The following is a 16,967-nucleotide window of genomic DNA, read 5'->3' on the forward strand; positions in this document are numbered from 1 at the left end:
ACCATAACAATAATAAATATTCCCATAGCACTTTCCACAACTCAGCCACATTTCCAGTGCTCTATACATTAACTTCTTTAATTAACATTTCTGAGAGGAAAGCATTCGCGTAATGTGTGCTTGACAAATGATCAAGCTACAGAAACAGATGTTAAGTAGTATGCCTAAGTTCATGAACCTTGGAAGTAGCAGAGCTGAAATCTGAACTTTGGAATCTGGCTCCCAAGCACAGGCACCAAACTTGTCCACTGCTTTCCTTTGTATCAGCATAAAAGACACTACATGTTTTGTGACACACCATATAATTGTTTAAACTTCTGATGTTTTACTGCAAGATGGTTTTCCAGCCATCATTGCTGGTGTTGTGGCACAGTGGGTTAAGCTACCACCAGTGATGCCAACATCCCCTATGAACACAGGTTCAAGGATCAGCTGCTCCACTTTCCATCCAGTTCCCTGCTAAAGTAATTGGACTCCTGCCACCCACAAAGGAAACCTGGTTGGAGTTCCAGGCTGCTGGCTTCGGCCTGGCCTAGCCCTGGCCTAGTCCTGGCCCTTGCAGCCATTTGAGGAGTGAACCAGTGGATGGAAGGTATTTCTGTCTCCCTCTTTCTCCTTCTCTCTGTAACTCTATCTTTAAAATAAATAAATAAATCTTTTTTAAAAAGCAAAAATATTTTTTCCTAGTATCAGTGAAGAGTCATATTGTACTTTCCTATTGTAGTTCCCAGCTCTGTCAAATTTATATCTCCCAGCCTTGAGCAGTCCTCTCTTTCTGGCACACTATTTTTTTTCATCCTTTTAAACTTCACAATTTTTAAACAAGAAGTTGCAAGTGATAGTTGGTCCCACCTAGCTTCTGGCAAATGCTATATGGATGATCGCTCCTGTGAAAGGCCAAGAGGGGCAGGCTGAGGGCCCATGCTCTGCTCGGCCCTTAAGGCACAGGGTGAGGGAAGAATACACTTTCCAGACCCCGTGGCAAATGATCTGAGACGTGCACAGGGTCTACTGAGAAAAGTTTGGGTTGTGGATCTTTCCCTCTCATTTTTTACTTTAAATGCATTTATTTTTAGACAGATGATTTTTTTTCCTCAAAAATAATACCTTCACTTCAAATAAATAATGGTCAAAATAAATGAAGAGTTCAAGATGACATCATTCCCCTTTGTCTTTAGTCTTGGTATTGTGTGGATGACAAATAACAGCCTGTCGTGACAGACCCAAAGTAATCACCCCACTTGTTAACATTTTCCCCTTTCTGAGCCATCGACAAGGAGAAATCACACATGGAGTCATACCACCCTCACGCAGTCCAGCAGAGCTGCCCTGCCACCTGGACCCGTTTCTTTAGCAAAAAGAAATGGCAATTTCTGAAAGTGGGATGTGCTTTTCTCCTACAGCCCCGTCATATCTTCAAGTTTGACTTTCATTTTGTATATTTTTGGATGTACTTCTTGTAGGCTTTCGTGGAGCTGGTTTCCTGCAAATGTTGGTTCATGAAATCATCTGGTTTCCTGCAAATGTTGGTTCATGACATCATCAACACCAGTGATCACTGTGCCTTCCATACCTTGGCTACCTGGGACTTCAGGGGAGGCCTTTCCACCAACAAGGGAGTCATCACTGTTACCCTTTGTCCTAGTGACCATCTTCCCCCAAGCACAGCCCATCAGTGATGGCCCAGATTTTGTAAATGTGGGAACATCTCACGTTGGCTGATGAAGCCCCAGTAGGTAATCATGTTGGTGGCTGCAAGGACTGGACAGAGGCACTCGTGTGGCAGCTGCACCGGAGGGGTACTGGGGAAAGGGAGTGGCAGGTGGAAAACCTGGTTTTTTCATGAACAAGGCTAGGTTTGAGGCCGTCTGAGCATTAAGGCCAGGACTGTGTGCAGGAGCTGAAGGAAAAAATTTAACTGGATTGAAATCTGAAGTACCGAAGAACACAGATTTAAAAGATAAGAAGTCGCAAGCAGACTGACTGACAGATCTCACATTCCTACTGATGTAGTTTCATGTGGGCTGCTGCTCTTATCCCCAAAACTAAGCATTTTCCTTCTTTGTTTCTGAAAAGTCTCCACACTTAATAGTTGGAATCTCTATAGAAATTAAAGATTTTGTTTATTTATGTATTTATTTATTTGAGAGGCAGAGTTATAGACAGAGAGAGGGAGAGAGAGAGAAAGTTCTTCCATCTGCAGGTTCACTCCCCAAATGGCCACAACGGCCAGAGCTGGACTTGATCCAAAGCCAGGAGCCAGGAGCTTCTTTTTCTGGGTCTCTCACATGGGTTCAGGAGCCCAAGCACTAGGAAAATAAGATTTTCCACGGCTTTCCCAGGCCATAAGCAGAGAGCTGGATTGGTGGATTGGAAGAGGAGCAGCCGGACACGAACTGCCACCCATATGGGATGCCGGTGCCGTAGGTGGAGGCTTAGCCTACTAAACCACAGTACTGGCCCCTCTCTCTAGAAGTTAGAACCAAGTTGTCTATCAGAGAGACGTCAGCTGTCTCCCGACCTGCTCTCACCATCTCTCCATTTTCCTCCCTATGGTTCCCATTGCTCTCTGTAGACCTCTCCCAGCTTTGTGGAGTCAGCTGGGGAGTGGGTATGAACTGTTTTGGAATAGTGTTTTCCTTTAAAGAATTCATCTTCCTAAGAACAGTCCTCACCAATGTAGAAACAGCCTCGCTGCAATGGGCATGAGGCCCATCCTGAGATTCTTACTATCTGGGGGACCGGTTCACAAAGGAGTCAATGAAAGCCCAAGAAAGGATGGAACAACAACAACAACAACAAACTAGTTTTGACCCAAGTATGAAGACCACTTCTCCCTCACTAGTACACTTTGCTTAGTAGGTAGGGAGAAGGGAACCTCCACTGCAAAGGCAGGGTCTGGCTCAGTGGTCAACTTTCAAATCTCCCTCTCCCATTGGTCTCCACTCTCCCAAATCCAGCCTCTCACTCTTGCTAGCTCAGATGGATGCCTATCTCTGCATAAGCTCCAGATACAGAAATCAGTTGGGAGAGTCCAGAGAGAATTGAGAAAGGGAGGAGGAGGGGATCTTTGCAGGAGTTGGATGAGATCTTATCAGGCAAGTAGACAGAAGGAAAATGGTCCAAGGGGCCCTCCCCACTGCCCTTGAGCAACTCCACTGAAGAGGAAGCTATGGAGCAAATGCTCAGGGCAATCCATGGATAGGCAATCTTGTAATACAGAACTGCTATCCCCATTGGTAGACATGTGTGTGGGCCTTTCATTGTATCTGCTGCAAATTGCTCTGAATGAAACAGAGGACTCTAAATAAAAGTGGCTTAAATGAGGATCGTTCCTTTCTGGGGTAAGCGACCTGGAGATACAGGGTGTAGGACCAGCATGGCAACCTGTGATGCCATGCTTACTCTTCTGTCTGCACTCCCATCTTCATCAGGTGTCCTCTCTCCTTAGAGTAACTGCAACCTTCACATGTACATTCCGATCCTTCTTGAAGGAGCAGGATATACACAAGGGGAGGGGGAAGGAGTCCCTTCCCAGCTGAGTCAGCTCCATTTTCACAGTTTTTAATTCAACTACCAGAACTGTGAGGCCATATCTGGCAAGAATTAGACTGGGTAACGGGATCTTTATTTTCAGCAAGAATGAGCCCAGCTCAAAACTCAAGAAAGACTCCTACTTCTCATCTTTCATGGCATCCCAAAACTGGGTGAGTATACAGCAATCATCCAATACATTTGTTGATTACTCAACTCAGAATCAGTAAATGCAATAAGATTTTAGGGGGAAATATTTGACTTAGTAGGAAAGCACAGGTTAAGATGCCCAGGTCCCATATCAGAGTGCCAGGATTAGATCCCTGGCCCTGGCTCCTGACTCCACCTGATAATGCACACCCTGGGAGGCAGCAGTGACGACTCAAGTAGTTGGGTCCCTGCCACCCATGCAGCCATGCAGGAGACATGGATTGAATTTATGGCTCCTGGCATTGCAGGTATTTGTGTAGTGACGCAGCTGATGGTCTCTCTCTCTCTCTCTCTCCATCTCTCTCTCTCTCTCTCTATCTCTCTCTCTTTCTCTGCTCTCTCCCTCTCAAATAAAAAGCTAATATTTTATAAACATTAGCTGGAAATATCCATGGAACTCTCAGTAATACATAGACTTGACTTTAAGCTAAACCTTCCAAACATTTATGAGGCTGCAAATGGTTCAATATAAAGGAATGATCTGGGAAACCAGCAAAGCGTGCTCTTTAAAAACAGATGAAGGAAGCGACACTGGTCATACTCATGGCCGTAGCTCCAGAACCTAACACTGAATGAACTACAGCAACTTCCTGGGTACTGTGTGGTCTTGGCTTCCCTGCATTCTATACCCTTTGCTTTATGTTCTAACCCTGTGCTATAGAATGCCCCTCTACTTGAATCTCTAATGCCTATAGGTCCTGCCTCCTGTGGAAGGTTCCAGGTCTTTCCACATTTGTCCCACCTGGATTGAGCTGAAGCCGTCATTATTGATGCTCCCAAAGACCTGCCCTCAAGGCCTAGTGAGCACTGGGAAGTCTCTGGGCTCGGCTCACCCCTCAAATTTGATGTTTCCCCTCCTCCACTTTGCACTTTTCAGACTTTGGGTAACATGCTCTACTTCAATGGCAGTATGTTAGAAGTTTTTTGTACAATCTCCTTAGCTAGGTAGGACAATTCTAATGCAATTTTTTCCTTCTCCTGGAAAGTGAATGGGTGAAAAATGACCTGCTGTTCTCAAGCAAGCTGTTAATAAGGTCTCTGTGCCCCTTCCAGAAAGATGGGCTGCACATCTTCCCCAAGGGAGAGGAAAATATATGCCAACTGTGACCCTCTCACTGCCTCTTTGTGTAGCACTCTTGCTTGCTGCATTTTTTTTTTTTTTTTTTTTTTTTTGGACAGGCAGAGTGGATAGCGAGAGAGAGACAGAGAGAAAGGTCTTCCTTTTTGCCGTTGGTTCACCCTCCAATGGCCGCTGCGGCCGGCGCATCTCGCTGATCCAAAGCCAGGAGCCATGTACTTCTCCTGGTCTCCCATGGGGTGCAGGGCCCAAGCACTTGGGCCATCCTCCACTTCCTTCCCAGGCCACAGCAGACAGCTGGCCTGGAAGAGGGGCAACCGGGATAGAATCCGGCGCCCCAACCGGGACTAGAACCCAGTGTGCCGGCGCCACAAGGCAGAGGATTAGCCTGTTAAGCCATGGCGCTGGCCCTGCTTGCTGCACTTTTCAGGTATGTGTCACTTAAACAATTTGGGTAGAAATTTGACCTATGCACACCGACAAAAGTTTAACAAAATTAAAATGTATGCCTCCATGAGTTCATAATTCATGCCCTAAAGAAGGTAAGGAAAGCAACCAGGACAGCATCTGGCCCTGCCCAGATGTTCTGGAAGCCCCACAGGAGCTTGGGCCCAGGCTATAGACAAAGACTTCTGTCTCCACCCCAGCCATTGCCCAGGGAAACATCTGCCTTCCTTTGGGAATTAAAATAGGTTGGACCACCAGATCATCCCAGTTTGGGCAGAGAGCTCAAAGCATGAATGTAAGTGCCATTACCTGGCACTATGCTGAAAAGGGAATAAAGGGAGAGGGAAAGAGTTTGTGGTTTCTGCCTAGGTGTCCTCCTTCCAAGAAAAGGAAGAAGAAAAAGAAAAAGAAAAAGAAATATGGCCTAGTGAAGAGAAGGAATGTTTCTGGTTTGGATATACTCTGTGTGTCCCCCAAAGGCTCCTGTGCTAGAAGCTTGGTCCTAGGTGCAGTGGTATTTAGTGATGGTGGATCTTTAAAAGTGGGGCCTAGTGGAAGCTTATTAGGTCAGGGGCACCACCCTTAGAAGGAACTGAAGCAGGTCCACGGGTCCAGGAAGTTCTCAGAGGAACAGGTTGTTAGAGAAGTAGGCTGCCTCATGTACTGAGTCCCTTCTGCTCTTGGTTGGTTCTCCTGCTTTAGTACCATCCTGTGACACAGGCTGGCAGCAAGCTGGCCAGAATTGTGTTAGTGTTGCGAGCGTAGTATGGGCAATGAGGCAATGTTGGTTCCAGTAAGGATTTTAATACGCAGTGGAGAAGCCACACATTCTAATTCATACAACACACTGGGCAAACTGACCACCCAGGGTTCCCAAAGTACCTCTGGTGTTCCTCACCACATGTCTTAGCAGAGGGCAGATTCTCACAGCATCCGCATGGGTGGTGCCGCTGAGCAGAAGAACACAGGTCTTAGACGGTGAGTAGTGTCTCGGCTTTGGGTGAGCAGGGCTTCAAGTCAGGTTAGCTCAGCGCCTCATCATCGGGTGAGCACAGGGCTGGCTGGGAGAACTCTCTTGTGGGAAGGGCTGAGTGCAGTGGGCCAACCTGGAGCTTTCACTCTGGCGCTCTCAGGAGAGTCTGTTCAGAGCCTCTCTGGGCCTCTTCAGAGGGCAGTTTATATACAGTTTTGGCAGTCAGCATAGGGCTGATAAGGTCCCCAGGAGGGTGTGTGGGCCATGGGTGGTTCCTATCAAGTCCATGCAGATCTCCTGCAGTTGGCTCAGCTCTTGCTTATTTCCTGTTAATATTATGGTAAAGCTGTTTAATTTCTGCTCCTTACAGTCAGTCAAACTTCTTTTCTTTATACATGGCCCAGCAAGAGTTCTCTGGCACAATCACATGTAACACCCCGGACAGGATATTGGCAGGCCTAAATGCAACAGGGGCAGCTCTCCTGCTCACTCCACACCTAGGTATACAGATCCCTTCTCTTGGTTTCACGCTTCTCGATGGGTAGGCACAAATGAGTCCAAAACATCCACCTGCTCCTCCGGTTCACCCTAGTCTTCCTCTTCTGTGAGTAGGGAAGTCTTGATTTTGCTCAGTGTGTTATGCAAGTGGTGGTGGTGGTGCTGATTGGCTCCCAAAAGCACTGTTTTCCAAAAAGTTTGACATAATCTGGGTTGCAGCTTTTGTGGAACCCCAAGGCCATGTGAAAAGATTTCTCTAGAAAGCACTTTTCTGATTATCCAAACCTACTCAGGGATTGTGAGAATTCAGAAGCAGGTAGACGGTTCAGTTCAAGGAGTTCAACTCGTGGAGGTGTGCCGTTATCAGAAAACAGGTGTCGTGGCACAATGCGTTAAGCTGCTGCCTGTGACACCCATATCCCACATGGGCCCAGTCTGAGTCCAGCTGCTCTATTTCCAACCAGCTTCCTGCTAATGTGCCTGCGAAGGCAGCAGAAGACTGCCCAACTTCTTGGGTCCCTGCCCCTGCCATGGGAGACCACAGTGTAGTTCCTAGCCTCCTCCCACCCAGCTACAGCCTATGCCATCATTTGGGGAATGAACCTGCAGATACAAGATCTCTGTTTCTAACTCTACCTTTCAAATAAATAAATACATCTTTAAAAAATTACAAGCAACATGGAACTAGTTAAATATGTATCATGGCGTGAATTCCCAGGGCTTTGTCATGGAGCCCTGACATCATGTGGCTTACACACTTATATTCTCCATCACGGGATCTCCATCAAGGTTGGCATTGGCTCTGCCGCTCAGCGAGGTCAAGGAGAGCCCCATTTCTGTCGGCCTCTCCCACGCAATTCCAAAGCAGGTGCTGAAGATCAAAGGAGGCATGTGAGTTGAAAGTAGGGCTGAGGGGATAAGAACCTATGCACTGCACCTGTCTCCTTGGCCAGAAGAAAACTTTCCCTGAACTTCCTCGAAGACTCCTGCTTACCTGTCCTTGGCCAGGACTCCATCACCTGTAGCGCCAAGAGAAGCACGGAGACAGATGATGTCTGAACCGTACTCTGGGAAGCAGCAAGGGACAGAGGGTTGGGAACGGTGGGCCATGGTATCACCCCTCCTGCTGGGAACAAAGCCAGGCGCGGCACAAGTCTGAAACCGCAGCCGCAGGTCTTGCGAAATTCGAGAGAAAGCCGCGTCAGAGGTTCCGCAAGGACAGACCTTCAGGATGCGGCCGGCCTCCACACTGACCCACGTACAGGCCTTGTCCTTTACGCAGGGTGGGAGCACTGGAGGTCGGCGTGGCCTCCGGGCAGGCTCCCCCGGCCCCGGGTAAACATCCGAAGTGGAATCCGGTGTGGGCGAGCGTAAGCGGCCTGCAGCTGCGCGGCCGCCCCTGCGCCGTGAGGAGAAGGCGGGCGGCGGGCGGCGCCTCTGGCTGGCTGGCGCGCGTCGCCGGGGCGCCCCCTGGAGGACGCCCCTCGCCAAGCCCGCGGGCGGCTCCGGTGCTCGGCTGGGCCGCCGGCCCGGGTGCAGGCGCCGAGCTCCCAGCTTCCCCTCGGGCTGACCGTCCTGAGTCGCGTCCCTTATAACAAACGCAGGCCAGTGAGCAAGGGCTTTCCAGAATGTTGAGTCGTCCTGGTACCTGTGGCCTGAGGAGAGCGGTGTGGGAGACCCCAAGCCGACAGGCAGCCGCCGGCGACCGAGCGTGCAGGTGGCCCCAAGCTGACTCCAGGTGGGTCAGAAGTGGAGCGCGTAGCGGGACAGCCAGCTGATGTTTTGGCGGGATTTCCGTGAACAGAGTTGTAGTCTTTTATTATTATTATTATTATTATTATTATTAATCTTTATGCCGGCATAAAACTCAGTCCAGAAGCCTGAGCCCGGACAAAGATTAGCCTATTTGTGTCCCTTGGAGGGCTCCATGCGTACGTTTGATTGGAGACTCCAGTGTGCAATCCTGCGGCTGACGGTTCCCCCCCACACTGAGCTGTGGGCTGTCCGGCAGGGCTAACACCGCGGCTGGTGCTGAGGAGAATCGAGGTGGCAGGTGGTTAAGTACGGCTGCCGCAAGCGTGGCCACATCCAGGATCCAGGTGTGTTTGCCTGACCTTGCGGAGTCGGAGGGGGTGTGAGCCAGAGTGGCCTCAGCTGTGGCGGGGGAGGCACAGGGCGCCCAGGAGGAGCAGGTGGTGGCCGCACGAGGGCCTTCGGCCTCTGCTCCCCACGCCGCCTTCCCGCTGAGGCGCACTTTGGGGGGATCTGGGTCCCTGCCCCCCAACGTGGGAGAGCCGGGGTTCCAGCTCCGACCTGGCCAAGCCCTGGACAGAGTGTTCAAGCCGATCGAGGGCGGCGGCTGTGGAGGCTTGGCCGCTCGGGGAAGTTACGGTTGCTGTGAGGACTCCGGCTTCAGCGAGTTGGGCGCGCGCGGTCGATTGCCCGCCAGCTGTGGTGCGCGGCCTCCTCAGGGTCACGTCCCTGAGAATAGCTCCTCCAAAGCCGATGTGCCTGCTGGCCGCTTGCCGAATCCTTCAAACTCCTCCAAGCAGCCTGGGACAGCCTCGCCTCTGAAGGCCGGAGCCTGCACGCCGCGGGAGGCCCTGCCAGCTGGCCGCAGCGCCGGCCACTGAGACTTAAACCCCGACCGGCCACGTGAGCTCTTAAATAGCCGCACAGCTAACCGCTGAGGAATCCACGGAACTTCTTGCAAGTTTGCGCGGGAGCTGGGTGGGGGTGGGGTGGTGGAGTTCGCGCCGGTCCACGCAGCACCCTGGGCCGGCTCGCCGTCCCCCGCGGTCAGCCTTGGGCCCTGGTGGAGTCGGCCCTCTGCTGGCCGAGAGTGGATGGTCACGCCTGGCTGCCCTGCAGGGTAGCTGGGCCCGGGCGCTGATGGCCTGTGGGAAACCTGTCTGCTCAGCTGCCTCCCAAGGCGTTGTGAACGCGGACTACTGCTGGCAATGGTGTCCTGCACCCTGCCGTGGTCAGTGACTGTTGGGTGACCCTGGGTGTTTGGAAGGCATGCGGCTCCTCCAGGCCTCGGAACGTGCCGTGGACACGCTTTACGCCATGCACATTTGGAGGCAGAAGGCCGGGGATCCTGAAGCACGGAGGCTTGTGGATAAGAAGTTTGCTGGTCTGTGACTCCGGGGAAGAAAACGTGGATGCAGAGAAAACTGAATTAGGTACAGGACAGGCAAGCTGGACTTTGAAGAATACTTGGACGTCTCTCCCCCTCGTCCCATCCTGTGTCCCTGCTCCGTGAGAGCTGGTAGCTGGGAGAAATAGGCTGGGACAACCCTGGAAGCAGCCTCGGTGAGAGACACTGGCTGGAGCCATGTGATCAGCGGTGCCGTGAGGTCCGTTCCTCGTCCTGATGTGCCGGACATCTTGGGCAAGTATTCCACCTGACTTGACTGTTGTAAGGTTTATTCCTTCCACTTCTTGTTTAGGGCGTATTTACAAGCCTCCTCTAGGAAATTTTGCGCTTGGTTCTAATTTTTTGCTTATATGCCTCCTCACAGTAACTTACCCGTTTCAGCTCCCAGACACCGTGCTTCCTGTTGGTCTTGTTTTTGTAGCCATCCAAGATCAATAATAAAGTACTACAAGGGTGATCAAATATTTAATCTGCTTTATCTTACCATCTAGTGCTGTAGTAGGAAAATATTGAGTGAAGATGGTGGCTGGACACCAAATTCCCCTCACTACTTGACAGAGAGGGAGTGGGGAGGGATGAAAGGAGAGAAAGAGGGAGAGAGGATTTTCCCTACTAGTAATGAAGCAAAGGAAGAATAACTGTATGCATCGGCTTTGAAAAATACTGCCCCAAAGAACCAAACAGAAGACTTTAACTCTAGTGCCCTCAACCCACCACTGCTCTATATCTACCAAGCAAGAAAGGAGTGGGGTAATCTGACTCAGCATTCGTTAATAGCTCCTGACCAGGAGAGACATGGGTGCAGGTGGCTGGTAGACAGACTGGAGAAAAGTCAAAGAAATGTGGGGAGAGCCCCTGTCCCAGCAGGTGTCAGGAACAACAGAAAGAACTGTCCCGGCCTATCATGACTGCGGTTCTGGCTGAATCAGGGAAGAGATGTGAAGGCATGGGAGTAATTGCTGCCTCACTCAGGAGGAGGTTTTCTGGATATAAAAAAATATCAAAAAATAGAGCAAAGCTCAGGAACTATAACAACAGGTACACGCAGCCCCAGGAGAATGCTCCCTTCTCCCCCCACCCCACCTGTGTTCCCAGTCTACTGAGGAGAACTTGGAGCTCAGCTCCAAAGTTGTTGTTAGAGGAAGAAAAACAGGAAGTTTAACAAGGATAATCCCTGTGGTCACACAAGTAGCTGGCCCTAGACCAAGGTTCCTCAGTATGGACGCTTGGCATTCGAGGCCAGATCACTCTTTGGGCAGCTGTGGGTTGCAGGCTATTTAGAAGGTTCTGACATTTCCTTGCGGAACGCCAGAAGCAGCCTGCACAGCTGTGGGTCTCTGACAAAGCATCAGCAGTGCCTCGGAGGGCAGAATGCCGTCGAGAACCACCACTGTAGAGTGTAGACTGTGCAAGCCCAAGCAAAAGGAAATGGTGTGGCAAGGAGAGGAATATACCGTGTTAACACAGTGGGTGAATGAAAGACACAGTCACCGGGCAGAAGAGGGGGCGACGAACCCGCTCCAGAAGATAGTAACTTAATCATAAAAAATCCCCTCAGACTTTCTCTTAAAATAATTTATTAACAATGAAACAAGGGGGCCGGCATGGTGGCATAGTAGGCTAAACCTCTGCCTGCAGCCGGCATCCCTTGTGGGTGCTGATTTGTGTCCTGACTACTCCTCTTCCAATCCAGCTCTCTGCTTTGGCCTGGGAAAGTAGTGGAAGATGGACCAAGTCCTTGGCTCCTGATCCACGTGGGAGACCAGGAAGAAGCTCCTGGCTCCTGGCTCCTGGCTCCCAGCTCTGGCTGTTGTGGCTCTTTGGGAAGTGGACCAGCAGATGGAGGATCTCTGTCTCTCCCCCCGCCCCGCCAACTCTGCCTCTCAAGTAAATAAATTAAACCTTAAAACATACAACAAAATGAAATCAAAGGGTAGGTGGTAAAACAAGAACATGGCCACTTAAAGGGAGATTATAGTGGTACGGAAAGAGTTCCAAAACTACGTGCTTGGTGGTGTCTGTTCACAGATAAGACAGCACCTCTTACAGAACCAACAAATTATCAAGAACTGACTGGGCAGTATTAAATACAGAGCGAGTGAAAAAGAGGAAGGTTTGACATAATGTAGAAAGCACAGAGGGAAAAGATGATTAAAGCATTAAATTTTAGGTTACGAATATGCAGAACATGAGAATATCATCTGCCAAGTCAAATGTCTCTCCATTTTCCTATAGGAAGTTTAGTAATCAAACAAGATGTCTTGACTACAACCACACTTCGTACCTACCTACCTGCCTGTCTGCCCTCCTTCCTTCCTGCCTTCGTAGCCAATTCGTGTACTTTGACCTGGGAGGATTCTCTGTTACGTCTTTGCATTACTTTAATAACCTTTTATTATAAAAAGTGCATCATACTCATGTATACTGGGAGTAATGTCACGCAAATCCACGTGAGCATATCCTGCTTCTCATGTCGTCAGCACCCCTCGTCTTGTTCTGAACACTCATTTTGTTCTATCTGAAGAGCTGTTTACCTAAAGGAAAACAAGTTGTATGTTTAAGACTAATATTGGCAGAAGTTAGGATTGCAGAACAGACTATAAATATAACTTTGGATAATTTAGAAATAGTAATGTAGCTAAGAAAAATTATGGGGATGGAATGCAAGAAAGAATAGAGAAGACAGCTCATTTCCTTGTGTTTCTTTTTTTTAATGTTTAAAAAAGATTTAATTGTTTATTTGAAATTCAGAGTGAGAGAGAGAGAGAGAGAGAGAGAAACTTCTATTCACTGGTACACACTCCAGATGGATGCAACGGCCAGGGCTGCTGGGCCAGGTCTAAGCCAGGAGCTTCATTTGGATCTGCCAACACAATGAGGTTTGCTCTGGTCTCTATTTTACACTGGCATCTATGTTTCAGGCAATAACAAAACCTCTTAATAACCATAACTTTACAGGAAGATTTGATGTCAGCTAGGGTAAGTACTCCAATTTTTTTTTTTTCTTTTTACAGGCAGAGTGGATAGTGAGAGAGAGAGAGACAGAGAGAAAGGTCTTCCTTTTTGCTGTTGGTTCACCCTCCAATGGCCGCTGCGGCCAGCGCATCACGCTGATCCGAAGCCAGGAGCCAGGTGCTTCTCCTGGTCTCCCAGGCAGGTGCAGGGCCCAAGCACTTGGGTCATCCTCCACTGCCTTCCTGGGCCATAGCAGAGAGCTGGCCTGGAAGAGGGGCAACCAGGATAGAATCTGGCGCCCCAACCGGGACTAGAACCCGGTGTGCTGGCGCCGCAAGGAGGAGGATTAGCCTGTTAAGCCACGGCGCCGGCCACTACAAATTTTTTTTAACTTTTTTTAAAATTGCTTTACTTGTTTGGTTCCTTTCCATTTCCATGTACATCTTAGAATTAGCTTACAAGTTCTAATTTTGAGAGCTGTTGGAATTTTGATAGAGGATTGTATTAAATCTATAGAACAATTTAGGAGGAATTTCCATCTTTATGATATTCTAGTCTTGGAAAACAGCATGCTTTTCCATTTACTTGGGTGTTTCAGTTTTTTTTCTTTCTTTCTTTTTTTTTTTTTTTTTTTTTTTGATAGGCAGAGTGGACAGTGAGAGAGAGAGAGAGAGAAAGGTCTTCCTTTACCGTTGGTTCACCCTCCAATGGCCGCTGCGGCCACTGCACCCTGCTGATCCGAAGCCAGGAGCCAGGTGCTTCTCCTGGTCTCCCATGGGGTGCAGGGCCCAAGCACTTGGGCCATCCTCCACTTCCTTCCCGGGCCACAGCAGAGAGCTGGCCTGGAAGAGGGGCAACCAGGACAGAATCCGGCACCCCGACCGGGACTAGAACCCAGTGTGCCGGCGCCGCAGGTGGAGGATTAGTCTAGTGAGCCATGGCACCGGCTGGGTGTTTCAGTTCTTTTTTTTTTTTTTTTTTTTTTTTTTTTTTTTTGACAGGCAGAGTGGATAGTGAGAGAGAGACAGAGAGAAAGGTCTTCCTTTTGCCGTTGGTTCACCCTCCAATGGCCGCCGCGGTAGCGCGCTGCGGCCGGCGCACCGCGCTGTTCCGATGGCAGGAACCAGGTACTTATCCTGGTCTCCCATGGGGTGCAGGGCCCAAACACTTGGGCCATCCTCCACTGCACTCCCTGGCCACAGCAGAGGGATGGCCTGGAAGAGGGGCAACCGGGACAGGATCGGTGCCCCGACCGGAACTAGAACCCGGTGTGCCGGCGCCGCAAGGCGGAGGATTAGCCTGTTGAGCCACGGCGCCGGCCTGTTTCAGTTCTTAATCTCAAGTCTTTGATGTCTTTTGATAGATTCATTATTAATTATCAAAGTTTTGGGCACTGCTGTATATGAGGTTTTAAAGCTTTTATTTTCCCATTGTTTACTGCTATTATAAGATACCGCAGAATTTTTCATATTGTATTCTGATACCTTGACAATTTCATTTATTCTAATAGTAGTTTGTAGAGTCCTTGGGATTTTGAAAGTAAATCATCCTGTTATCTGGACATAGGAACAGTTTGTGCTGCCTCTTTGCCTTTGCAATGGTTCGTATCACCAATAAATATTGAACAGAAGTGGTGAAAACAGACATTTTTGCCTCATTCTTTGTAACACCATTAAAAATGATGTTTGTGGGCTGGCACTGTGATGTTATGGGCAAAGCCACTGCTTGTAGTGCCGGCATCCCGTATGGGTACCTGTTCAAGTACCAGCTGCTACACTTCAAATCCAGCTCCCTGCTAGTGTGCCTGGGAAAGCATTGGAGGGTGGCCCAAGTCCTTGGGCCCCTGTACCCACAAAGGAGACCCAGAGGAAGCTCTAGCTTCAGACTGGCCCAGTTCTGACTGTTGTGGCCATTTGGGGTGTGAACCAGCGGATGGAAGATCGCTCTCTCTCCCTTTATGTCTGTGTAACTATGACTTTGAAATAAATAAATTTTTAAAGAACTGATGTTTGTTGTGAGGTTTTCATTCTTCATCCATGTAAGGGATTTCTGATTCTTAGTTTGCTAAGACTATTTTTTTTTTCATTATGAAAGGTACTGAATTTTGTTATATATTTTTTCTATACCTATTCAATTGATCTATAGATTTCCATGTTTCATTTCTTGATTTTTGAGTTATATTTATTGACTTATCAGCACTAAGCCAACTTAGTGTCCCCGTCATAAACCTGCCTTCCTTATGGTATGTTATCTGGGAAAACCGTAGATTATACAAGCTGCAGTTTTAAAGCTCTCAGAGGGCTGCTATGACCATGAGGACGGGCTGGGCCATAACTGCAGGGAGGAGGCTGGCACCATGGTGAAGTGGGTTAAGCTGCCACTGTGATGCCAGCATCCTGTATGATGCTGGTTTGAGTCCCAGCTGCTCTGCTTTCCAGCCAGCTTCATGCCAGTGCACCTGGAAAGCAGTAGAAGATGCCAAGTGCTTGGGCCTCTGCCATCCACGTGAGAACCCAGATGCAGTTCCTCAAACCTGGCTTCAGCCCAGCTGTTAGGGCTCTTTGAGGGCTGAACCAGCAGGTGGAAGATCTTTCTTTGTGTATCTCCCTCTTCCTCTGTAATTCTAACTTTCAAATAAATACAATACAGGCCGGTGTTGTGGTTTATCGGATAAAGCCGCCCTCATATGGGCTCCAGTTAGTGTCCCTGCTGCTCCATTTCTGATCCAGTTCCCTGCTAATGTGCCTGGGAAAAGCAGCGGAGGATGGTTCAAGTGCTTGGGCCCCATACGGGAGACTTGGATGAAGCTCCTCGCTCCTGGTTTTGGTTCAGCCCTTGGCCATTGCCACCATCTGCAACTCTTTCAAATAAGTAAATCTTTTTTCAAAAAATGAAAAAAAAAGTAAAATCTTAAAATAAATTCTGGGAGATGATGATGCAATTACATTTTTAAAAAAAGATTTATTTATTTGAAAAGAGTTATAGAAAGGCAGAGAGAGAGAGAGGGAGAGAGGGAGAGAGAGGGAGAGAGAGGGAGAGGGGGAGAGAAAGGCGGGGGGGAGAGTCTTCCATTAGCTGGTCCACTCCCCAAACAGCCACAAAGGTCGGAGCTGGGCCAATCTGAAGCCAGCAGCATAGAGCTTCCTCCAGGTCCCTCACATGGGTGCAGGGGCCCAAGGACTTGAGCCATCTTCCACTGCTTTCCTAGGCCACAGCAAGGAGTTGAATCAGAAATAGAGCAGCTAGGACTTGAACCGACACCGATATGGGATGCCAGCACTACTTTACTCACTGTTCCACAGCACTGGCCCTGTGATCACATTGTTAAAGAGACATAAAATAGGGGTTGATGCTGTGGCGTAGTGAGCTAAGCCTCTACTTGCGGTGCCGGGATCCCATGTGGACATCGGTTCAAGTCCTGGCTGCTGCTCTTCGGATCCAGCTCTCTGCTGTGGCCTGGGAAAGCAGAAGATTGCCAAGTGCTTGGGCCTCTGCACTCACATGGGAGACGTGGAAGAAGCTCCTGGCTTCGGATCAGACCAGCTCCAGTTGTTGCAGCCTTTTGGGGAATGAGCCGGCAGGTGGAAGACCTTTCCCTCTGTCTCTTCCTCTCTGTAATTCTACTTCTCAAATAAATAAATACAATATTTTAAAAAATGAAGTCAAATTATTCATGTTTAAAAAAGAAGACATAAAATTGAAATAGTTGGCAAAGAGATAGATGGGTGGCAGCCCCACATCTTGTTTGTGGAAGAATAAATTGAAAAAAAAAGCAGACAAACTCTTTGGCAAATCAATTTAAACTTAAAATATGCATATTTAGTGACCCAGTAGCCACACCACAGATACAGATGCAACAACAGTAGATTTCTGCTCCACAGTGTAAGTGCCAGAGGGTGTGTGATAGCTCTAACTGGGAATCACAAACATTCCCACACAGAGTGGGATGGATACATAATGAAGTAAGTAATAAAAATGACTTTCAACATCATATGTGCAGATATTTCAAAAGCATAGTTATGATGAACAATAGATTTAAAAAATTTGCAAATACTGTATGACTCAGTGTGTATAAACTTTTAAGCTGGGTGAATCAAATCAATGCTGTTAGA

General features: G+C 48.7%; 1 protein-coding gene across 1 annotated transcript; it reads right to left on the reverse strand.

The window, feature by feature from the left end:
- Nucleotides 1–6,065: 6,065 nt before the first annotated feature.
- On the reverse strand, nucleotides 6,066–8,669 carry LOC133774340 (uncharacterized). Its single transcript, XM_062211970.1, has 4 exons — nucleotides 8,665–8,669; nucleotides 7,735–8,328; nucleotides 7,495–7,611; nucleotides 6,066–6,568 (listed from the first exon to the last, which is right to left on the reverse strand). The coding sequence occupies exons 1-4, from the start codon at nucleotides 8,667–8,669 to the stop codon at nucleotides 6,562–6,564; spliced, it is 723 nt and encodes a 240-aa protein (XP_062067954.1). The 3' UTR covers nucleotides 6,066–6,561.
- Between the last annotated feature and the right edge of the window lie 8,298 nt (nucleotides 8,670–16,967).

Source organism: Lepus europaeus, chromosome 15, assembly GCF_033115175.1.
Source record: "Lepus europaeus isolate LE1 chromosome 15, mLepTim1.pri, whole genome shotgun sequence".
Classification (NCBI taxonomy): Eukaryota; Metazoa; Chordata; class Mammalia; order Lagomorpha; family Leporidae; genus Lepus; species Lepus europaeus.

Excerpts from the sequence above, each read along its gene's own strand:
- LOC133774340 (XM_062211970.1), bottom strand. Across the intron at positions 7,612-7,734 it reads GGAGTCCTGGCCAAGGACAG|CACCTGCTTTGGAATTGCGT; the intron begins GTAAGCAGGAGT and ends TTTGATCTTCAG.